At 39.6% G+C, this 25,836-nt stretch overlaps 2 protein-coding genes across 2 annotated transcripts in view; one reads left to right on the forward strand and one right to left on the reverse strand.

The window, feature by feature from the left end:
• LOC125893035 (centromere protein P) overlaps positions 1-25,836 on the reverse strand; it is a 130,419-nt gene that overhangs the window by 103,900 nt on the left and 683 nt on the right. Inside the window, exons 2-6 of the mRNA XM_049583513.1 lie at positions 25,249-25,417; positions 24,889-25,043; positions 24,588-24,676; positions 21,604-21,692; positions 13,701-13,797 (exon numbers count right to left, since the gene is read on the reverse strand). Of these exons, the coding sequence (XP_049439470.1) occupies positions 13,701-13,797; positions 21,604-21,692; positions 24,588-24,676; positions 24,889-25,043; positions 25,249-25,406 (588 nt within the window). The 5' untranslated portion in view covers positions 25,407-25,417. The remainder of the gene's footprint in view (positions 1-13,700; positions 13,798-21,603; positions 21,693-24,587; positions 24,677-24,888; positions 25,044-25,248; positions 25,418-25,836) is intronic.
• Positions 190-10,468, forward strand: ogna (osteoglycin, paralog a). Its single transcript, XM_049583644.1, has 6 exons — positions 190-716; positions 3,913-3,976; positions 5,252-5,416; positions 6,574-6,776; positions 7,572-7,664; positions 7,852-10,468. The coding sequence occupies exons 1-6, from the start codon at positions 561-563 to the stop codon at positions 8,020-8,022; spliced, it is 852 nt and encodes a 283-aa protein (XP_049439601.1). The 5' UTR covers positions 190-560; the 3' UTR covers positions 8,023-10,468.

Raw genomic sequence — 25,836 nt, forward strand, 5'->3', positions numbered from 1 at the left:
TGTGTTTGTCTGACCATCGGCTGAGAGAAAAACAGAGCCAGTCCAGAAGAAAAAAAACACTCATCCAGCCTAATGAAAGATAGGTTGGTTATTACGAGTCATTACTGAGTGGCCAGGCGGAGACCACAGACATTCCTCCCGACAAAACACACTCACACTGTGGTTGTCAACTTTCAATTTTTCTGCTGTCTCTGCAGTTTTTGCATTTTTTCCTGTACACATTGAGGGGACACTTAACAGAAAAAAGGACACTATATTCTCTCTTTGACTCTTTGTCTTTTTCCATATGTGCTTCTATTTGGTGTGTCTGCTTCTTTCTGTACATCCTGTCTCTGCCTCTCTCTCTCTCACACAGCAGATGGATGGTGGGTGGTCAGGGAAGGGTTAAGTGCTCTGCTCTATAAACTCTGCTTTAAGAGTCTGCTGGAAGCTACTGGTTCAGCCTTTAAATACAGTCATTTGACACATCCCAACAGGGGCTTGTAGCATAGAGCAGCTGCTGACCCAAACTCAGGCTTTAAGGCGAGCTGGTGTGTCGGCGTCACACTGCTTTGGACAGCATGAAGGCTCTCTTATTCACCTGTATGCTGGTGCCGTGGCTGGTGGCAGCCTCGTCCAGGAGGTCTGATCAGGACTCACAGCTGATACCGGGATCTCTACCTGACAGGGAGCTGAATGGATACTTCAATGACCATTTGAAATCAAGGAGGGCTAGGGTAAGTACATTATTATTTACAGCATGCTTTTCTGCAAGGCACATGCTTTTATTGAAAACATGCTTTGAGACAAACATTTGATTTAAATTTGCAAAACACATTTTTTTCTTAAATAGTCCTGTGTCAGCAATAAAGTTTTTGCCGTTCACATGTTGCATTACTTCAGAAGACATTCCTTACACTTGTAGTTGTCACTGTTACATAATGATTCAAGGTGATTTATTCAGGTGGTGAAGTTGCATTTATAAAGAAAAATAATAATACGTAATCTTGTGCATAGACTTTAATTAAAAACAAAGGTTCTGCTCTCCTTACAGTAAATATGAGCAGAAAGACACCCTTAACACTTAGATAATAGAAATTTCTTATTAAGGAAAGATAAGAAAAATAAAACAGAGGTAAAAAAAAGATGAGGAATAAGATATAAAATAAGTCTTTACTATCCCCAAGGACAATTTTGTCATGCTCAATATTTGGAAATATGCAAAATCATGACCTAGCCGCATTATTCTAAGAGCTAATAATCCACTTCATGGTTTAGTCAGTTAATTTGTCTTCTCCCACTGGCAAACGCCAGAAACTGTCAGCACTTGACTTCACCGCCCCCCTCCTCTAAGAGGTAATAATTCATTCAGCTCACAATTTCAACACACACACACACACACACACACTCACACACCTTGTGGCTGTGTCTAACTTTTTCTCCCACCAGACAAACAGAACCCTGAAGCGACCACACTAACCATTGACTAACCACACTAACCTCTTCAAGAAATATTTGGACAAACCAAAACCAGAGTCTGGTCTGGTTGATCCTTCAGGAAACACTTGCAGGAAGTGGAAAAACCCACAAACAGTCCAGAGAATGAGACGGACAGAAATAAGTGTGAGTGAATGAGGTTGTGAAACTTAACCTGAGTTTTTAATGAGTAAAAACTTCATTTGGGACCAGCTGTTTTTCATTCAACAGTCTGTCAGTGCCAGGTCCTTCAGAGACAGACTTCATAGCCTCTTCTGTTTCTACAATTAACCACAAGATTCACTCAGGCTAACTTTTTAATCCACAATGTGGAAAAGTTCTGTTTTCATCCCTTTGATTGGTCTGCGGTCCAGTCAGTTCGTTCAGAAACAAGGATTGGGGTTTTTATTTTGCTCAAGGATACTTTGATTGGTTACAGACACTGAAGGGGATTGAATCCAGGCCACGGTAACAGAGGATAAACTAACCAACCATGGTGATGTAGGATTTAAACTTTCATTAGTTGCTAGTGTACTGGTAGCAGATTAGTTCCCCTCTCTCTGGTTGTATTTTGCAAAGATGCTTTTTGGTTGCAATCATGCAACTAAGTCCTCAGAATGATGAGCTTCTGTGGCAAGTGGCTTATTGATGATACAATTTACCCGGCTGCCACAGTTGAAAGATTTGGAGTTGTTCACAAGCCCAAAACTCCAACATAATGCTCACTGATTCCTGCATGACATCACAACGGCATTACCCCGCCTGGTTATGTGTCAGTGCAAGTACAAGGACATTTCTGAAAGATGAACTGATCAGGTATGGTTACAAAGAACAATGTCAATGCAAATCCAAAAGTCATCATCACAAAATTAAAAAGGAAAAATTCCCTCAACCCCGCAGCTAACCAGTAACTAGTCGTGCATACTGCAGCAGCTATGACTGTGGTCAGTGATCGGCCAGTAGCCAGCTGTAGACTGCTACAGAAATAGAGTCTGGTAACCAGCGTGCGATTGTTGATAGTGAGAGCACTGAATGGCATCTGTGTTCAGACCAATGGCAGAACTGTGTCACAAATCGTAGCCTCCTCATTCATTTTAATCAGGCCACTGTGTTGGCACAACGAAGGGACAGATGGCTTCAGCTGAACCTGACTAAATTTTTGCGGAAGTATTATCCAACACACTTCACTGGGCAATCAAATACATCCAAGCACATGTTCCTGGTAGATGACTTTGTAACATGAACTGTGTAATTCTATTCATCATCTGGAGATTATGGAAACGGAGGATAAAGTGACTGTCGTCATGACAACTTGCCAGAATTGAAGAATTCTGGCTCATAGTATAACATCTGCTTTACAGTGTTTTGGTGTTGATAAACCCTTTAAACTCATGGATCTGTGACTGAAACTGGACTTTCTGGATTTCATCTTCTCAGGTGTACTTAAAGCGACACGCTGTCAGCAACACAGTTATTTCTAACACAGTGAAATTTACAGTCAAAGTGTCCACTTGGACCCAACAGTGTCTCTTACAGACTCCAGTTCTTGTTCTTCAGTGGTTAAAAATCACACATTTTATTATCCCCTCACTGTTTTATAAATAATTCATAACAAGACTTACTGTCGCTATGGTCACCATCAGTGTGTAAATTACATTTTCCAAATAAGACAGCAGTTTTATCCCAGTCTACATGCCTGTGACTGTAAGAGAAAACTGCCACATTGTTAGCGTCTTTGATTTAATTCTAATTGATTCTATTTTTTTTCTTTAACGTTATCATTACATCAAACCTAACCAAAACCTGCCCATGACCACTGTATTTAACAGCAATGGCTGAAAACAGTTATCTCCAGGCTCCAAGCACAATGCAATACAGACATTTTTTCTATCTTCATTTTGTTTCTACAAAAACTTTGACACAGTGCAACATTTCCAAAACTGAACTCCTAACCTTGGGAGCGTCAGTTGTCATTTTTACACACAGACTGCACTACAGGGCCACACCAAGGTCCCTTCTTCAGGCCACCTTTGCATTTTGACACAAAACAAAACAACAGCAACATCATTCCGCTCCAGTGTGTGATTACAGACGGCATACGAGGCGTGATGGGCATGACACGTGACACAGCAGCATTGGCCTCTAGGGTAACATATAACATATGTGTCAATAGCGCTTTAAATACAATAACAATAGCAAAACGTGCCAATAACAATCACTGACCATCTCTGTTATATGGCGGCTGACCTCGTCCTCTGCCATTTCAGTGCTGTTACTGTTGCTGTTACTAAGGCAAGACCACTCTCCCCATTCTGTGATTGTACCTCACATACAGCATGGTGAGGTGGCAAAACAACACAGTATTCCCACCTTGAACAGACAGTGTAAAAGGGGCTAATGTTTTGCTCTAGCAAATGAGCTGGCGGCTATATGAACAGGCCTTGCTTTCTCCTGCAGAGCGTGGTGTCTGTTGCTGATGAACCTGATGACACCGCAATCGAAGCAGGAGGAGATGGCTCTGGTAAGAGAAAGGCCAGTTTTTCTCATGTACACACAAAAACATCTCATTTAAATTGATATAGGAAGTTTAAACTGCTGGCCAATTGAGTCAATGTGTTCCTGGTTTGAAGGTTTTGGAAACACACAAAGAACATTTTAATCAAAGTTGAGTTGGGTTTGAACCCAGAAGCACATGTTGGCAAACAGCAATTACAATAACTTGGTTGGTTGCCTCTAAAGTCTACTTCATAGTATCTATCTCAAAGAACACATTTTTTAATGTATGGAGAAGTCATGCCCAACATGGCTACCTGCTCTTTTAGGTTCTGAGGTGACAAAAACCTGAATAAGATGAAAAGCGGGTCAAATTAAAGTTTATGACAAGCTTGAAAGTGTAAGATGATCATTCTTGGTATAATGATATCAAGTTAAGTCAAATTTATCGATAGAGCACATTTTAAAAACAAGAGCTGACTAAAGTTATTTACAGGGAGAGTTAAAATACAACTAAATAATTAAAACCGGGAATGTGGAACATTAATCTGATTAATCAAAATATCTGAGGGACCTTAAAGGCAGACCTTTAAAAACAAATAAAAACAATCTTAAAATCAATACTATATTTCACTGGTAACCAGTGAGGAGAGGCCAGTACAAGAGAGATAAATTCCTTCTTCCTAGTACCAGTGAGGAGACTCGTGTCTGCATTTTGAACTAGGTGTAGGTGAGCTACAGATGACTGACTGCCACATAAAGAGAGTTACACCAGTGAGGTTGTGACATAGTAAAAGCATGCACGATGGCTGCTTTACATCAAATTGATTAATTTCTACCATAACATTCTCTCAAACTACACAGGAGGAAAAAAGTGAATTTGACTGAAATGTTTGGTACTCCCTTGTTTCATAAACACAGGCAATATTACAGTTGATGAGATGATTAATCGATCAACAGAAAATTAATAGACTACTATGTTGATAATCGATTCACTGTTGAAGTTATTTTCAAACAAAAATACAAAACATACTGTACCCTACCAATCTTAGGTCTTATGCAATGAACTGAGTATCTTTGAGTTGTTGTAGGCTCATCAGACAAAACAAGACATTTGAACACCTCACCTTTGACTTCATAGAATTTTATTTTCTGACATTTTATAGCCTACAAAACTAATCAAAAATATAACTGTTAGTTGCAGCCCAAACTGAATTAATGGTTGGTTGTTAGAAGTGCAGTGTTGTGACTACAGACTATTCTGAAGAAGGCTTGATGTTTGTGTGGTGCCTCTGTATTGCAGACCTACCCACCTGCCTGCTGTGCGTGTGTCTGACTGGTTCAGTGTACTGTGAGGAGGTCAGTCCAGACATGACCGCTGTTCCCACATTGCCTAAAGAGACAGCCTACCTGTATGCCCGCTTCAACAAGATCAAAAAGATCAACACCAAAGACTTTGCTGACATTGGTAAGGCTGGAAACTGTCTCCAGAGACTGAGAGGTGGTGGTGAATACTAGTCAGATTCACTGTATTGTTCTTTGATTAATTATCCTGAAATTGTATACTGCACTTTATTATTTACAGAAAATCTTCCCAGCATGTGTCTTTGGGTTATTTCAGCTTGGCCTTAGAGACTGTAAGTTTATAACAGGAAGCCTGCATTACAAACTGGAGGTGTACAATTTGAAAAATGTGGGTGTTTACCAGGCCGGAAGGGTTAAATGAAAAGACACTTTAGCACAGCATCATGGAAAATGTACGATCCAGTGTTTTTGAAGGTGGATCCAAACTTTGAACTAAGAGTCAGGATATCTTGGCCTCTGCTGCACAGATGTTAAGCATTATTTTTTCAATCCGTCTCTTCAGAGTCTCAAAACTTTAAGAAAGTGCAAAAGTAAATCACTGGAGTATCCTTTTAGGTATTGTTGTGTGTCGTCAGCATAGCAATGGGATGTGATGTTGCAGTAAACAGGGTAAAGACAGCAGAATTAGGCAGGACAAATACACAACAGATATCAGCTTCTGTTGATGATTTTAAGTTTTTTTATGTTAGGTTCTGGGTCATAAAATGCTTAGCCCCGTTTGCTACGGTTCTTTTTTTGTCTGGCAAGACACCAGCTGGCTGAGAGACCTTAAAAAACAGAAATGCATACACATCACAAGGGTAAAGCACTTTGCACCACTGCTAACAGGAGAAACCCTTACTTGATAATTCCCCAGCCTGGAAGAGAAATGCCAGTGTTAATATTTGCAAAATTACAAAGATACTGGTCCAAGTATCTCCCTCCAAGAGGACGAATACATACATCTACAAATTCAAATACAAAAATAGTTTTAGGTATGCCCCTCTCAACAGGGTCTTGGTCAAACACTTCAGCTAATTATCCAGTCCATGTCTTGGTCTTTTAGTACTACATTGTGCTGGATTGCAATAGTCTACAGAGTTCTACAATAACATCAGAGGAACAATTTGACAGGTGTCTGTAATAGCTTTGTTGAACAGGGAAGGAACGAGAACCAGTTGACCTAAAATGGTTCAAAATGGTGATAAAACAACAAAAGAAAGTGAGATGTCCAAAATGGCTACAACTGCAATAACATATTTTTCTCCAATCTATTAATAGTGACGCTGAAGAGGATTGACCTGTCGGGGAACATGATCTCAGAGATTGAAGATGGCGCGTTCGCAAAGCTGACCCTGCTGGAGGAACTGTCTCTGGCTGAGAACAGACTGGTCAAACTTCCTATGTTACCTTCCAAACTCATATCTTTCAATGCCAACTACAACCTCCTCAAAACAAAGGGTGTCAAAGCTAATGCTTTCAAGGTAAACATCTTCATCTCTCCAAACTTTTTCAATCATCCCAACCTGATCTAGACAATGGAAACTGGGTCAAATCAAAGCATTTTTGGAAAATTGAATAGAACTATTTGTCTATCATTAGCAAGTATTTATTATCAGAGAGACACAAACCAGCCAGGGGAGCTCTTCTTAGCAATGTTGTGCCGAAGGTGAAGGCAGGCTGGCTAAATCCTGTACTGTGTATGATATTTGTGCAGAGCAAAGATTCATAGGACAAGGTACTACAGGATACTATGCAACACCATTTTAGGTTGCTTTACGACACAATAGAAAACCAATACAGAGATGCTTGGATGGAGCCTATATTTCCTTACTGCAGAGTTTTCTATTGCCTACATTAGTTTTTTCCAACCGTTCATGAAATATGCTTACTTTCTTTGCCCAAAGAATGAGAAAGAAGTTTGTGGTTTTTGGGGGAGTTACATGTTGGAACTCTTTAGTATATCCATCCATCTCGTACTTCTGTTCAGCAGCAGGTACTGGCTTCTGTACAGGCATGATGGTACCAAACCTGGCAACCTCAGACTCCAGGAAGTAATATAGTCACTACTTGACCGTTTATTAATAAGAAACAGATGCAGCTCCTTACTCCCCCTAAAACCACAAACTGTCATTTTTACATTTCTGCTAATATATATTCTTGTAGCCAAGTGTGCTGTATGTTTTTGAAAGTAAACCTTTAGTTTCCACATATGGATGGCTTGAATAATTCAGCTGAATCTATGAGGTCTTCATGGTGTGAATTTGTTTCTCCAACAGAAAATGGCCAAGCTGATCAACCTCTACCTGGCTGACAACCAGTTGGAGGCTGTTCCATACATCCCAGACAGTGTTCGAATCTTACATCTACAGGTTTGTATCCTTTAATGCTAAAATATACACAACTATATTGACTTCGGAAGCTAGGGACACTGAATTGAAACAGTTTTTTTGCGTGCTAGTGAAATATTAATCAGTATTATAGGACAACTCTTTCTATCTGATTCTGAAGTTTTTTCGACTCCACCAGCTAACATTTTATTCACTCCATTTTCTTCAGAACAACAACATAACTGAGGTCAACGTAAACACCTTCTGCAGGGGCAATGACACCTACTACCTACGGCCAAGCCTCAGTGAGGTCCGTATGGACGGCAACCCCGTGGTGCTGTCGAAGTACCCCGACAGCTTTGTCTGTATGAAGGTATTGCCTGTCGGACGGTACCGCTGAGGAGGCAGAAACTTTACTGTAGCCCCTTTGTTGCTGATGGAGCAGTTTTCCCACAACAGAGTGCTGGGGGGATACCGTGACGTTCTGGAATTTGGGGTGCTGGTCCCATGGTGGGGATAAAGGTGTCAATGTTTTTTACTTCAGCAAACCTACAAACAGCATGTGACACTGTCAGGTCGAAATGAAACCATTCACTGGATTAAAAGGTGTAGAATTCAAGGATCTTCTCTACTCTGGCCTTTTTCAGGCATTTAAACATCTGCAGGATGATGCACACTAGAGATGTTGACAGTCACAGTCAAATGAATTGGTGCAAAACAACCCAAAAGTTGTGAAGGCCTCACTATGCTTCAAACAAACTAGTTAGTCTGAACACGTCTAAAAAAGACACTTCTACTAGTTAAAACTATCCTCAGTGAAAGGCAGGCTATATCACACTGCCTCTTTGATCCCTCTCCAACAACTTTGTTTCTTGAATCACGTTGAAGTCTTGACATGTTGAATCCTACAAATGTGTGTAACGGCCCACACTTTCAGACAAGCTCTCTTCAAAAGCATTTATGATGTTTAACAAGACTAAAGTCATAAAAGATCTCGAGAAAGAAGTCTAGATCCAGCGTACCTTACACCTCAACACACCTGGCCAATCAATGCATAAAGTGGATGTGTTTGTCAGATTGTCTGTTTCGGACAACAAAAATTGTCCAACACAGCTTTTGATTCCGCTATCAAAAAAAAGGGCTTCAGATGTTAATAAACTGGACAAACACTTTGGATGAAGCGCACTGAAGCCTTGACGATGAGACTGTTATTGTCAGATAGCCAGATACACAGATTCAGACCACCTGTTCAGCAGGCAAACTGCCCTCTGACTGTCCTTTCTACAGGTGACGTAATGGCAGCAGAACTGATGTAATCCTGTAAATGAGTGGAGAAGCACCAACATCTTTACAACATCAGTCCAATTTATTGTTTCATTTTGACCTGACGCTGTACTACCTACATGAATGAAACGACACACACTGCTTGTGACTTTAAACACATATGCAGCCGCAAGCCAACAGGCTTGCTTATAACTACCTGTACTTATTAGTTCGAAACACAACAGGCCAATGTTTTCACACTTTTGTGAAACAGATTCTAAAATAGAAGTTATTTTTTACTTTATGCAACTGTAAGTACTAAAGAAAAAAAATGAAGTCAGGATATTACTGCAACCTGTTATATAACTTTGCCACTTTTGCTGACCTAAACAAGTAACTTGTACTTGTGTAAAACATCTCATTTCAAGGTTTTACATTAAATTAAACAACAAAAACAACAACTGCAAGTAAACTGTCCAACAAGTGCTTTTATAGAACAACACATTTTTTAGCCTTACAAAGCCGGATCACAGTTTTCACCTTGCTCATTGTGGATCATCTGGAATTTAATCTGGTCAGACATCATTGCAAGAACACATGACATGAAGAGCAGTTTTTAACTATGTGTATTAATGTTGTTGCATGCTTCATTTTAAAACTTCCAGACTAAAAACAATGTAGGCTGGCTTTGAGGCTAAAACATAATATTAAAAAGTCCATTTTGAAAATATAAGTCCTGTCTGACGTACCGTCACCACTGAATGAAAATGTTACTGTAGTTTACAAAACACAACCTTAGATGTTCTTTGTAAACCACATACCAAGTATTTTTGCAGTTAATATTTTAAAGAGTTGTGATGACAGAAGGAGGGAGGATGCTACAGTGTCTTCCAAACAAGATTGAAGTCATTTTAGTCATACAAGAGGAATACTTGATGCCTGCATGATGATTTAAAGTGTTATTTTCTCCAAATGAACATTGTCACATGGCAATGAAAAGTTTCTGAAATGGCACTTAAAATAAAACAGCCTGTGAGCATTTGTCATTCATTGTATGTTGCTTTGAGATTTTCTTGTCAGACTATTGATTCCAGCTGACTCAGACAGCTGATTCACATTAGATTGTCTTGGTATGCCAGCAGGAATAGTCTGTTAATACTTTTCTCATGAGTGTTCTCTCAGAAAACAACTGCGTTTTGCTCTGCTATTGTGTGAATTAATTTCACTTTTAATTATTCCATTAAAACGTCCTCTCTATAAAAGGCAATGGCCATGTAGACTTGTCCAACTGCAGGCTTTCTTAAGCATTTTGTGACTCGGCTTCACTTTGTTTTTTAATTTATAGACTCCAGTTGGAGTGAGCTGGGGAACAATGTATCTATGAACTATAGTAATGTGAAAGTTACTCCATTTTTATTTTGTCTGCTTTTAAAATGTCTTGCTTGTGTCTCTAACTCTTCCCTTCCAGTAATAAAGAGAAATTATTACTGATGTGAATAAGACAGTGATGTACAGGAAGATGGGTATGTGACATGGCGATGTTTTTAAGATGTTTTAATAAAACCAAACTTTGTAAATTAAAATGAGTTTGGAATTATTTTTGAGTCTGCTTTATGTGTAAGAAAAAGTGTTTCAAATGTTTAGTCTAAAGTACAGGTACAGCCAGAAAAAAATGGAATCGTACTCCAATCAACACAGGAGGTTTTAGTGGTGGTTATGCCGGTCCCTTTGTAGATGCAGAAGGTTTTGATTAGAGTTGAGCTTTAAATTTCACCTGTATTGTGCAATATTCTCCATAGTGACTGTGTTTATATTCTTTCATTCATGCTGAGATCAACAACGGTGACTGTAGTTAGCAGAGGGTCTGCAGTGGAGATGTCTGTTTCTGAAAAGAGTCTCTCCTCATCTTCTTTAATGTAGTCTTTACTGTGAACAGTCTATGGCAACATCTGACACTTGCAGGAAAAAGCATAAGCAGCCCAAACAGAGCAATGTACTTGGCATCTCCCAAACCCTAATGTGTTATTTACATTTTTGAGGAGATGCTCATGAACTACTGTATTGGGTAGCAATGGAGCCTACAAATGTACCCACCATAGTGCCTCCATAATTCCTTTAAGCAAAACTACCGGTATACGTTCAACTCAAGTGTCAAACATCTGATAAGAGATAGTCTTTTCGTCAAAGTATAAAAACTCAAGCCAGCATACAACTTAAACATCCATGTGTTATATGCCAAGCCCTGGAGGTGGCCATTACAGGTTGAAATGTTCATGACACCCCAGAGTACTTAAGTTTTCTACTAAAAGTACATTACATGACACTGAAAATGGCAGAGGTGCATAAAGACAGTTTGACATCATTACCTCCACCAAGGAGGTCATGTTTTCAGTTTAGTTTGTTTGTTTGTCAGCAGGATTATGGAAAAGCTGCAGGCCAGATTTTCATGAAACTTGGAGGAAGGGTGTAGCACAGGCCAAGGAAGAACCTATTGAATTTTGGAGTGGATCCAAGTCACAGATGTGATACACAAATTATTTTTTCACTTTTATTAAAAACACAAGACAGGGAATTTGGCCTTCAAATGGGACTGCATTTTCCAAGTGCCCTTTTAGGTTGATTTACTTTCAGTTATTTAATTGAAATTCAAATGAGGGCACAACCTTCAGTGTCGGAATAAGTGTATATGCAGTGTTTCCCCTATATATGTACAGGCCTGGCAGACCACCAGGCCAACAGGAACCCCCACCAAGACCATTAAAAATCTTAATGCCAAAAGTAATGTTAAATAACCATTACTGTGATACCTCTCAATCAATTCTGCAGGAGCTATGTGCCGTGGATTATAGCTCCACACCGCCATGAGTCCATGGACAAGGCAAGTGTCTGTGGTTAGTTCACGTCTTTAATAAGTCGAATGTCTGTTATCAAAATGGCTAAAGTCAGTTGATCAGGTGACGTAAAGACAACATTGTGAGTAGGCTACCAGTTACTAACATGCTGACAGATTCTGCGCTTTTGTGTTTCTAGCTGAGCCGGACCAGAGAATATTCAGTTAAAACAAATTGGTGATGGGGCAATCTCTGGCTCACAAGGCAGAGTGTGCGCTCATATAGACTGAGTCCTTTGTTATGTCGATGTGAAGAGTGGTCCATGTGGATTTCAAAAAGAAACAGATGAATATTTGGAAAGGTACAAGAACTGTTAAATATCTAAAGAAACTTTAAAGTGTTAAATTTGAGAATGAATATGATGCTGTGGTCGGTGGATGAATGAATGTGTTTTGCAGACAAAAGTGAACTGGATATTGTTTGCCACATTACAAGCAAAACAAACATTCTGCTAATGTCTGTAGATTTTCATTTTGGATCTCTGCTGAAAACTGAATAAAAATTAAATTATAATTTTAAAAAAATCTGCAGATTCTGTTTGGGTCTGTTAGTAAGTTGTGGCTGACATGACCCACTGATATCACCATCTTAAGTCACACCACTAGCACAACAAAAACATTATATGCACTACACCATTCCCCATGGCTGTCTGCATGTGTTTGTGCGTCTGTGCATCTGTGTGCAGACAGTTAACACTAATATGCCCACAATGGAGAAATGCCATTCAGTGATTGGCCACATGCTTGTAAACGTCTGTGGTTTGTGACTGGTATGCTGCCCACCATCATCTGCAGTCCTGCAGACCTACAGTGACTGGCTGGTTAATGTCGGTTAAGATTCCTGGATTGTATGTGAATTCTTTGTGTTTTATATCTTTATTTGTTTATTCCTCTAAATACATGTTGATGTCTGTGTGTCATTAAAGCATGGAAATCAGCATACAAGGCACTGCCCACATTACAGCTGAATAGTTACAATGGGAATTACATTTTTCCATAATAACACTGAAGAAAATGCAACTAAAGCAAAATAAGAGTTTAGAGCACACAGGCCAGTATGGAAAATGTGGGTTAATCCTCCTCCAGCACAGCCAACTTGGCAGAACTTTACATTCTCCAAGTAAACAGGAGAATAGGTTCCATATTGCTTCTGCAGCTTGATTTACTGTTTGACATTTTACTGCTACCTCTTCAATAAAGTCCCACCCTGATATTTACCATGCTCACACCAATTCACACCCACTGCATTAACCTCCAGTTTACTCTTTCATCAGCCTGAGTCTAAGCACTTTACAAACAATACTGACCCTTTTAAGGACGTCATTGTATCTTCATGGTTGACATTAGGCTAACAACTGTTTTGAAATACAAAACCTGAAGCCAGTCTCTTCTGGACCACAAAGAGAAACCCTGTCCCTCTAGATTCACCCTCTGACCTCTACGCTGGACAAGACAACAAGGCTCTTCCACTGATGGATGAGGGTGAAGCCCAACAGAGGTCGAGCAGAGGTTAAAGATTAGATCCAACCATTAAGTTTCCATTTTGGGTCTGTCTGCCCTCACACTGATTGATGGACCATCTGCTCTCCCCACTGACAGAATTCAGGATGAACTCATTTTGTCCCCAACAAATGATGCAGATATGTCACTGAGCAACAAGTAAACATCTCCAGAACCATCAAGAAACAACAAAAGAACAGCAACAGAAATCTCATTGGCCTAAAATACTGCCATGTTTCACAAAAAATTAAATCAGTGGTGTGAAACACATCACATAGAGGGAAATGCCCAACTTGGTCAAATCCTTCATATTCGTTCCAAGGAGTTCGTCATGTGTCAACAACACACAAATAATAGAAAGCAGGTGTGTGAGGGTGGGGTCGCCAATGTGAAGTCCATTTCGGTGCAGGTGTGTCTTCACTTACCTGGAAGTGTTGGAAGGTTCTGCACCGGTCATCACATCTGTCTGAGAAAGTCCTGAGGGTCCTGAAGAACAGCAGAAGATCCCTGCTCTCCTCCACACTGGAATGATATTGCACACATCATTAAAACAATTCTAGGGGAATTTATTAGCTCTTCCCCCTTGAAGTTGATTGTTTGAATTGTCCATCAGTAAAGGTGGGAAAAAAACATCCTTAAATGTTACAATATGCATCAGTATGTTTGCTGTCAGAGTTCTCAACTGCAGCAACTTTAACCCTCTGTTTTTGTCTACAGGATGTGTTCAGGTACAGTATTCAGTGTAGTATGTCCATGTTTTGACAAAACTTACAGTAGTGTCTACCATATTATTGTACAAAAAATGGAAGAAAATAGATTTTAGATGTAAAATACGCTTCAGGTCAAGCTTACGAATGCATAGTGCAAGTGAAACACGACCCATTGCGCTGCCTGTGTAGACAGCCGAATTGACTAAAACAGAAGCATAAGAATAAGAATAAGAATAACTTTATTCATCCCCAAGGGGAAATTCAATTATCTGACAGCTCATCTATTAAATGTCAAAGAATTATAAAGCCCGATGGCTGTTGGTATATAGGATCTTCTGTATCTCTCTGTCCTGCATCGAAGAGAGAGGAGCCGTCCACCACAGTTTTTCTGGTCTATCAAGGTGTTGTGGAGTGGATGATTTGGGTTGTTCATGATGGCCTTGAACATCTTCAGAGTGCATCTCTCCACCACCTCCTCCAGTGTGTCCAACCTGACTCCAATCACAGAGCCAGGTCTTCTGACTAGTTTGTCCAGCCACCTTGCATCTTTGTGTCTGATGCTTCCTCCCCAGCAGACTACAGCATAAAACAACACATCACAGACTGATAAAACATCTGCAACATCTTACTACAGATGTCGAGAGATCTGAGCTTCCTCAAGAAAAGGAGGCGGCTCTGCCCCTTTTTGTAGACAGCGTCTGTGTTTTGGGACCAGTCCAATTTTATCCAGGTGTATACCTAGATACTTGCAGCTTGGCACCACCTCGATGTCCACCCCACAGGTATTCACTGGCTGAAGAGGGGGCTTGGACCTGCGGAAATCTATGATCATGTCCTTGGTCTTTGAGGTGTTCAGGAGGAGACAGTTCTTGTGACTCAAGTCACTGAAGGCTTTTATCAGGTCCCTATATTCAGACTCCTGCCCATTCCTGATACACAACACAATAGCAGTGTCGTCCGAGTATTTCTGGATGTGGCCCCGAGTTGTATTTGAAGTCCGCCGTGTACAGTGTGAACAGGAATGGAGCCAGGACAGTCTCTTGTGGAGCCCCCGTGCTGCTCATTAATGTCCCAGAAACACAGTTCCCCAACCTGACATACTGTGGCCTTCCTGTCAGGTAATCTGTGATCCAGGAGATAAAGGAAGGATCCACTGCCATCTCTGTGAGCTTGTCTTTGAGTATGTTGGGTTGGATGGTGTTGAATGCGCTTGAAAAATCAAAGAACATGATTCTCACATAAGCGCCAGGTTCCTCCAGATGAGCTAGGGCATGGTGAGGCATGTAGAGGACAGCATCGTTCACTCCAATGTGTTGTTTGTATGTCTGCTAACATTTGCTTATTTGCAATAAAAACAAAGTAAAGTGTAAGTTGGTTGAAATGCCACATATCAAAAGTCAGGAGATCCTCAAAGTCATTATGAACCACGAGTGTCTGCACAGAATTTTATGACAATCTATCTGAACTTAACTTAAAATAAACTTAACTTTGGATGCTGGTTGGGCAACCTGAAGAAAACCAGAATAAGGAAAAACTGTGATGAAGGATTAACTTTTCACTAACGAAAAACATTAAAGTTTAAACAAGTAACATGTTATCATTCAATTATGCTGTCTGGCCCACTGTGCTATTTTCATATAAACTACAAATAAAAGAGGCAGTCAGTCTCCACAGCAAAGGCTTCAGTTTTAACGACATTTGTCTCAATATTCCAACATTATGGACAAACAGAAGGCTTGTAAAATCTGTCTCAATGAATGAACTACTTTAAGTGGTGACTTAAATTAGTAACAGAAAAATGTTTCTTAAAAAAGGATTAAGCCTATAATCAATATATATGGCCAAAAAGCACAACCTTGTTGTACCTCTATACCATTTGTACAAACAACAGGTAAATCCTGAACTACCCATCCATAAACTGTAAAAAGTAGGTTACAAAAAGTTGCTTCTTCATATACAGTATAATGTATATCACAATGGCAACAGCAAAAAAATCTTTGTTTTGGTCTGGTTCTCTCTGTCTGTGTGAGCCTAGGACATTCTGTTACAGAGTTTTCCATGGGGGCCCAGGGCTAGACGGCAGCCGGGTGAAGTTTCCAGACGACTGTTATTCCACACCGAGCCGATGGAAACATGGCGCACGCTCCCATATAGTGGAGCATTACCAAAAAGACAGAGAGGGAGAGAGTGGGAGAGAAACTGATCCCTGGTTTGATATTGTTGTGTTAAACGGATTTGTTGTGTTCTGAATGATGCTGTTTGGCTATACAGTATCTTCAGTGTTGAACCAATTAAACCACACTGCTTGAGAAAACTTCATCATGTAGTGATTCTACTGAGATGTGTAGACTTGGAAAGTTTAAGTGGCCTCAGATCACCATCCCAAAGAAGCAGTAAAATTGGTTTTCAGCAGAGGAAAAAGACCAAATTTAACAACACTTTGAGTAGAACCCATTTTGGACATATTTTGGCTGGTACAATAAATAAACAAACAAATCAATTAATTAATAAATTCTGAGGTCAATACAAGGTCCTACAGAAATTAGGACTGTAACTTGAACGCAACTCATGTAGCCGATGTGAGCTGTAATTCAGGGACCTGGATTTGCATTACCTTCGAGTCAATTTGTTCACCTCAACAGTCATAATAAATACCAAAATCTAAACGGTAGATTCATTAAATTTACTGGTCACATTCATATTCCCCAGAAGATAAGTCCTTTGATTATAATGACCTCATGCCCTGAAAATAACTGAATGCTGCAGCCCTGCCCATTTTTATGACTACACAGCAAACCCACTTTAATTACATTGTCCAGAAAACATGTCTGTGTACTGTAAATGTTGCCGTGTCTGTAAAGCAACAGCTGTCTTGAGTGTAAACCTCCCTTTTAGCTTCAGAGCTGACAGATATCTCCTGCTGTGGTCCTGACCTCAGCTCTGTTTGGCTTCACACTATCAGCCTGGCTCAGAGCAGCAAACACAAACAGCCTGGATCGGTGTTTTTTCAACTGCAGGCTGGGGGGCAAAATGGTTCATGGCTCAGTCTGCTTGGATCCCCATATGACAAGAGCAGCACTGTATTTTAATGGCAGAGGTTCATGAGGAAGTTTGACATATTCCAGTCCTCTAAACCTATCCCACAATGCACTGCATCAAAAGTGTTTCCACATTTGGGCTGAAACAGTTTTTAGCCGAATTACTAAAAAACAGTTGGATAAAAGTGAGACTACAACTGCATTAACGTATCAAATAATAAAAAGGGTGTTTTCTTGAGAAAACAGCAGGCATCCACACTCATGTTTAAAGTCACTCTTACTGTGCGTTAATACAGAAAAATTCTCAGTTTAGTTCTTCACATTCACACATTTTTGGTCTCTGTTGTCAGACAACTGAAGAATATGAAATAGTGATTTAATTACAACTCATAAACCCATTAACCAGGGAGTCATTCCCAAGCTGCTGCGCTGCAGTGCTGATATAATCCTTATTCTATTATCACATTGTCATCTGACAAAACAAATTTAACATAAATTTGGGCTGCAAGTCTATTTTCTTCAGTCACATGCACTGATTCCAACTTGGACTCTGAGGACAACCAAAATGCAGGTGCAAATACAACAGTAAAGTGGCTGGACACATCCTGTGTGACAGGGACAGAGGACTGAAGCTGGACCACTGCTTTTGCTGCACAGCCAGTGTAGCCACAGTGTTACTGTGAATACTAACAAAGTTAAGAAACTACTTCAGGGAGACAAGAGGGCAGATGTGGAAACATGCCTCTGCTGAATAAAGAAAAAAAAACAATAAAAATCAGAGTGTCAGTGTTTATCTTTCAGACCAGCTTGATTTAACAAAGATTATCAGTCTGATTTGGACTGTAAAACTATGACTCTCTCAGACTTGGAGAAGGCAGCAGTGTGTCAGAATCATTATCTCCAGTATTTTTCCATCTGTTGTTTGCCAGATTCTGCAGACTGGACCATACAATCCAGATGTGGTTTGGCCTTAAGATATAGAACAAATCAGACTTATGCTCTGTGGTGCTGATCCACTCACAGAAAAGACGCTTTCTGGCAACTGTGGTTATCAGGACAGAGAATGCACCTGGGCACATGAACCCCTACAAGTCATCTAGTTTATATAAACACGACTAAAAGGTTTGAACTTGGGTTCAACAGGAGTCATGACCAAAGCAGGTGCTCCTGATGCTCAGGTGAATACTGCCAGCAGACTGGAGACCACAGTTTCAAGACAAACTGTTTTGTTGCATAACAGAACATGTGGAAAGTACATAAGTTGCCTACTGTCAGCTGCTCCAGATATTTAACAATAACCAGAGGAGTTGACACAAGTGAAGGCTCCTGGAGGCGACAGCATGATGAGAAAATGTACTGATCCTTCAGTGCATGGTGATTCTCTCTTGAAAGATTTAGTGTTGAAGCTGAAATTTCTTTACTTTTTTTTTATAGTACTTTAGACATCACAAACAAGAGTTACAGATACAATTCAAAGTCAAATACAACAAATACAATTCAAGGGGACCTATGATGCTCATTATCAGGTTCAGACTTGTATGTAAGATTTCTACTGTTTCTACGTATTTATATGCTTTCACAGTTTTCCTCATACAACCTGTGCTGGAACACCTGTATTCACCCTCTGTCTGAGAAGGCTCAGTTTTATGTCTGTCTCTTTAACGCCCAGCTCAGACCAATGATTCACGTCTAAACTCAACTCAAGCTGGCTGATGGTTTCACCTGCAACTCCGCTGAACAAATCGCTGGTAGCCAGTATCTCACTATCTCACTATCTCACTATCACTATCCTCATTCATATTTTAAGAAGCTACAAATTATATTCAGCCACAAAATAAGCCTGAAAAGCTGGAAATTGTTGCATAAAGTTGATACACCGTCTCATCTAGTTGCATTGACGTGAACCGGCAGGTTTTTAAAACGTTGCAGAATGGTGCATTGCAAGTAGTTGCCTGATTCAATTTGTCTAGTTGCAAATCTTAGGTCTGAACTGGGCTTAAGCCGCCCTCCAGAAAAAGCCCAGTCTGCTCTGATTGGTCAGCCTTTCTGTGTCTTCCTTATCACGGCATTTCTGCACCGTTATTTCAGCTAGGGAAACGACTGTAATGGAGAATAGCAGCACTTTTCACTATGAAAAATTACCAATACAATAAAAGCTTCTAAACACAACCAGACATATTTGGACAGGAATATGATCTGAAATCAGGGAGAAATTAACAACATCTGCAGTCAAGATTACATGTTTCCTTGACATTAGCATGTAGATTTATTTAGTAGTGTAGGCTATGTTATGTAAACACTTGCAGTGGCGTGCCTAGAGCAGAAGACCATATAAAGAAATTTGGCACACTATAACATCATATAATAACAGAGTAGAAAAAACTGTTGGAAGCCTGAGTGTTCAAAGCGGTAGGAAATATGAGATTTTTGCTCACAGGGTTATTTCTACATACGTTAACCTCATTATCTGAAATTTTGGCCACATTTAAAGCATGAATATCCTTCACTGTAACACTATATATGAAACAAAAAAGTGGAAAACTATAATCGGTCCCCTTTGAGTTTAATTCTGTTGAAAGAAGTTTAGTTTTAAAGACCCTGACAATTTGGTGTCAAATCTTCACTGGTAGTATTTCCCCAAAAAATTAAAGAGGAACTACACACTAAATTATTATTTTTTTCACTGTACACAGACTCACATAGATTTTTGCTGGTAAATTTTGCTAATACAAATATTTTTCCAACTAAATGTATATTATTTGTTTTACAATTGTGCACTGCCTCGGTTAAATAAACAAATAAATAAAATCTGTGGCCTCACCAGACCGCAGTAAAGCTGAGCAGCTGACAGAAGGTCAAATATTACTCCACGCCTGTTTACAAATTCAGATTAAAGCTGAAAGAGAATCTGCGCTGTAATGTTATTTGTAATCCACCGGCTTTGATCACAATGAACATTTTCCCCTGCAGTGAAAAAAGCATCTGGTAGAAAAGAAATAGTGACTAAAGCTCCAGACATTGCTGAGTAAACCTCAACAGACAAGATTGAGCTCACATATTTTTTTACAGTCACAGCAGGAACAGAGCAGGTGTAACTAATATTGATGGTGGCTGTGCTCCATATACAGGTGGGTGTGCCAGTAAGCCAGCACACCTAAATGGAATGCAGCCATTTTGTATGTAATGAATTACACCTGTGTTTGACAAGTCAAATGTCTGCCGTGAGAAAGGCTTTTTGTTTGCGAGTAAAGCGCAGAAAGAGCGAGAACAAGTGGATGTGTGAGTGAGGAAGTGCAGCTGGACAACAGCCGTTTGCAGTTTGACATCTTCTTCAACTTTAATAAACACTTGAATTAAGGTAAACAGACGGCTTCACCCTGACAGGAGTGATATCCAGTATTAAATATGTAGAGCTGGACTGAGCAGAACAGGCAGTGTAAATAAATGACAAACTTACGGGCCACTGGCTTTCAGTCCAAACACACCAATTAGGCTTTCCAGTCATCTCCAATCTGATACCTCACATATAATGAACTTCAGATAGACTTTTTCTCTGGCTGCTGGCCCATGTGGAAATGGCTAACCACATGGCCAAAAGTATGCAGACACCTGAACATTGCAGACATGTGTGATAGCTGAACATGTGATTCCAGAACCATGGGCATTAATCTGCTGCTGTAACAGCCCTGTGGACTCAGACTTTCCACCAGATTTTCTAGGGATTTGCTCCCATTGAGGTCCAACACTGATGCTGGGCAATAACGCCTGGCTCACAGTGGGTGATCTATAATAATTAATCTCAAAGGTGTTGGATAATGTTGAGGTCAGGGCTCTTTACGGGCCAGTTAAGCTCGTCCACACCAAACTGGGAAAACCATTCATTATGGAGCTGGCTTTGTGTACAGGGGGAATCGTCAAGTTCAAACAGCAAACAGACAAACACAAAATGTCGACACATTGTTGTCTAAAATGTAACTGTATGCTGGAGCATTAAGCTCCATCTCTCTCATTTACATTCACAACTGGAGCCCACTCAGCTGACGCTTTCAAGAATACATTTCCTGTTTTAGAGTTAACTCCAACTAAGAGGTCAAAGGTTAACTGTCATCAACTTTAACCTGCAAAGTTCCATATCTAGCCAACAGAAACAGTGTTGTCGTGATGCGTCTTGTAGAGGTTCAGTGCTGAGTGTAGGAACGTTTCATTGAACTGAAGACAAAAGTAAGCTTATACTTTTAGTGCGCAGTTATTAAACTGGTTCTAATCTGTGACAAGAAATTAGTTTTAGATAGAATACAGATGTATTTTCACACAACTCCTCTGACTGATTAATGTTGATTATAACAAGTAAATCAATCACCATTAAGGTAAATTCTGTCTGATAAATCTGAAAACTTTGACTACCATCATGCAGAGGCTGATCATTCTGAAAAGGTTTGCCATAGAAAATACAGATATCTAAAACACCTCACAGGCAGAAAGATCATTGGGGATGATGTGGCAGAACTTCACAGGGAGGAAGAGTGGGTAAGATTTTCTTTTCAGATCAGCTTAACATAAATCTGTGTGTTGGTTCTTACCCAGAAAGGAAACTGCTGAAGTTCTGCAGGTTGCTGGCGTCCATCACCACGTTCAGATCATTGATCGTCCTCTGAGTACCCTGACCCTCCTGCAGGACAAATATACCATCAATTACTCAGTTTAAAAAAAAACATAAATACTGAGTTACTTAGTCAGTGCAGTGATGAATGATACTGTGTTACCAAATGAAGCCTGTTCTTTTCTGGAAACCAGTCAGTGTTCAGAGTTTCAGAGTTCATTTTCATGATCTGAGCATAAGAAAAGTGAGCAGGAAGAGACACGAAATCCGGAGCAGCTGATTCATGGTGCATATACTGTGGGTAAACTAAGTAAAGCAAAAATACAAAATAGTTGAACAGCACCACAAACTGCATGCTCCAAAAGCTGAATCAGCAGCTCTCTGAAACAGTTCCAACAAAAAAAATGAACATTATAACCTTCATAAAAGCTGATTTATTGCAGGACTGTTGTATTAGACTGGTGTTAACTTGGCGTACCTAATAAACTGAGCGTAACCTCTAAAACAGCAAACACGATACACGTTAATTAGTGACCTTCTAGCTCTGTACTTAAGGCGGAGACATGAGAACGATATCTAAATGTCTTTTTGAAAAGAAAAACAATAAGCATGTTTCCCCAAAATGTTGAACTGTTCCTTTAAACATCCATCTCCACTGTTAAGGAGTGGGCCATGAATCATATCTGTACTACATCTGTATAACACTAACAAAACATTTTTAAGGTTACTGGAAGTTGTTCACATTATGTTGTAATATAAAAAGCAAGTATTAATCAAACTATAATAAAGAGTGAGATGGGAGTGTGTGTATACAAAGTGACTCTGTTACCAAATTATACAGCCAACTAATTAATGTCTTTATCAAAACAAGTCAAAGCTTCAGAGGAGAAACTATAATTTTTATGGACACTTCACGAGCCAGGCAGGAGGAGTGATTCAATGAAACCAGCTGTTCTGGTGGTTGATCCAGTTTGAATGAAAACCAGAAGACTGTTGGACCTACATGAAGCACGTTTACAGATCACAATGATACTGAATCTCCCTACAATAGAAGTGCAATTACTTTTGACTTTAAAATATACATTATGGGCAGTTGTTGAGAGTCAACCATCATTTCTGTTCAACTGTGATGGTCCAAAATGTTCTTCAAACAAACCTGGAGGAAGGGCTGCGCACTGAACCTCAATACTCTGTATTAAAAACAGTCAAATACTGACAGTTGACATTAAACATTTGTTCAGATTCATAATCTTCAAAAGTGTAGTCTTTGATCAGATAGTTCCTGATATAAATCACAATTTTGCCGGTTGTTTAAAGTGTATCTTATCTAGAGATCATGTACGGCTGCATGTGTTTAGTTAACATTTAACAAGAAGGGTTTGTAGGAAAACATTTTTTTTTTAAAGTAAGGTATGGATAAAATGTGTAAATTATGTTTTAGTGTTATCACTGAAACGTGGGCATCATATTTCAAAGGATACCCAGCTCTACCTGGAGGAAAAGTGTTGACATATTTCTTGTGCACAAACAATAACAGGGGACATGTAAACTGTTGATTAAGGACTGTTCTCTAATCTGAACTGTCACAATAAAATACAAAACACTTTTTACAAAAACAATGCTTTGATGACATCTAAACCTGAAAGGTATTTGTTGTCATTCAGCATGACTTTACATAACACTACATGAAACTTTTTTTTTCTCCGAGACAGTTTGGTCTTGTGTCTGATTAGATGTCATTTAAGACCTGACAGTGAGTTTTGTTTGTTTAAGTGTTTTTTATGTCTGCCAGCTGCTGCTGAGGTCTGAGGAGCTGCTAAAATCTGAAGTGAACACTTGATGCCTGATCAGTGAAACAATGAAAGTGGCCTTCTGCCGCCCTCTGCTGGCCCGACACACTATCAGCACCCATTCTGTTGAGGACACAGTGAACACAGGTGTGTGCCTTTTGGGCAGGTGTGTCTACCTGAACCTCTTTTTACATGGCTTTTGTCTCTGTGAGAATGAGGTTTTGAGTAAATCCACAGATTTGTAGACTAACTCAAAATGTGCTGGATTTTTAAAAAAAAAAAATGGTGTAAATTGAATGAAACAACACGACTGAACTTTGCTTGGCCAAAGGCTTAGACAACACATTGTGCATAAACAAGGACACATTCATGTCTTTTCATTTACACAGGTCTAAATACTTAATACTGTATACTTAATACAAGTCTCTAAAATCTTTTGCAAAGCTGCTTTATACAGCTATTCAGTTTAATCTACAGTTTTTAATCATAGTGTGGGAAATAATATAGTTTTATTGAGAGTGATGCTTTGGTTTAGTACTGACTACTGATTTGTTACCAAACTGGATCTGATCTACACCGGGTGCATATGGGTAAGGGACATCATGAGAAGAGCCCAACCAATACTGGATTTTTGAGAGCCGATACTGATATCTGTATTAATCCAATAATACTGGGCTCTAATCATGAGTATACTGACCTGGTTACTGGAACAGCAGACATAACATAGTACCAGAAACACCCCAAAAGCATTAGATCCTTTGCTTAGTTGATAATGGATGGTTATTAGGATATGGACACAGAGATAAACTTAGCTGAAGTGGACATTATGAAATCAAAAAAGAAGCAGGATGAAATAATTGTTAGCTTGAAAAAGAGTAATAAAACAGCCTACAGTCTGAAAAAAGAATAGAGAGAAATGAATCAAATCCATAAATGCTTATGCAACTTGGGACAAGACTTCATAAATATGGAAATTAGAAAAGACTATTTTCTGAAGACATTTGACGGATGTCACTTTAGCCGAAAAATGGTGATTTCATAAGTTCAGAAAGGCCAAAAGTTCCAATCAATCAACTCCACTCATCCGGTGCCTTGGTGAGGGGAGGAATGGCAACCACAGTGGACCAGAAGCGCTCTCTCTTCAACACATTATTCAAACAATGAAATGACTCACCTTGACCTCAGAGAGCTGGAACTCCACCTGGAAGACCCCTTCAGAGCAGTGACCTGATATACAGAGCTGCTGGACCTGCTTCCTGCCACCTAGTACACACACACACACACACACACACATCACACCAGTGTAAGGTACATTATTACATCCAGAGGGACACATTTAAAAAGATGCTTGTGGTGTTAAGTTTTGACTGACTGATCTGCTGGTTATTTTTTCCAATTCACTGATTAATTATCTAATCAGTAAAATGTCAGAAGACAACTGAAGGCTGTGGATTCAGACAGCCCTGTGCTCTTACTGCTTTGCAGAGTCTTTGTGAAGCAGCTGTTCAGACTGATGCCATTCATCTGAGTCTGCTGCTTCAGATCCTCCTCGAGCTCCTCCACCTCCTCCTTCAGCCTTGACAGCAACTTCTCCTTCTCCCCTTCTTCTTTCTGTCCACACATGTACGACCTGTTGAGACAGACAATAGACTGTCATTTACTGTAAAGACAATTCAGCGCTTCTGTTATCATTTTCTACTTAATCGCAGGTGTACCTAAAAGTAAGCCTCACGGGAAAACTAGATTTTAGGTTTTATGAGGGCAAAAGTTACCTGTTGAACTCTGAGAGAGACTGTGAGAAAGATTTAAACAATTAGGACAAAAATAAAACTCACATGGCATCCTGCATTTGACCTCTGAAGTGGAATGTTATGTCCTTCTGGTTGTCCTGCTGTTGGGCCTGCAAGGCTGCAACTTCAGCCTGGAGGCGCTCGATCTGAGCCTCCAGCACCGTCACCTCCTCCACGTTCTCTTCGCTCATCTTCTCCATCATTGAAACACTGACTGTCTCAAGATATAAATAAATAAAATGAAACTTACACGTTTCAATGGATGAAGAGGGCAGAATAAAACACTGTCACACCAATACAATACAAACAACATTAACAGGCTAATAAAGGGTTGCAATATTAGTCTAGTACAGTGGTGGAAGAAGTATTCAGATCTTTTCTTCAGTAAATACCTAAGTATTAACATCAACGTATACTTAGAGAGTACAAAAGCAAAAGTACTCATTAAGCAACATGGCTCATTTGAAGAAAAAAGTTATATTACTGAACTATAATAATTGATGCATTAATAATGTGTAAGCGCCACAAATGTTGCAGTTAGTAAAAGTGGAGCTAATTTCAGCAACAGTGACTTTCTATAACTTAGTGCTGAGTAACTAAAACTTTGACAATATAATAATCTCTGAATCTGCA

This window comes from Epinephelus fuscoguttatus, linkage group LG1 (assembly GCF_011397635.1).
Source record: "Epinephelus fuscoguttatus linkage group LG1, E.fuscoguttatus.final_Chr_v1".
Lineage (NCBI taxonomy): Eukaryota > Metazoa > Chordata > Actinopteri > Perciformes > Serranidae > Epinephelus > Epinephelus fuscoguttatus.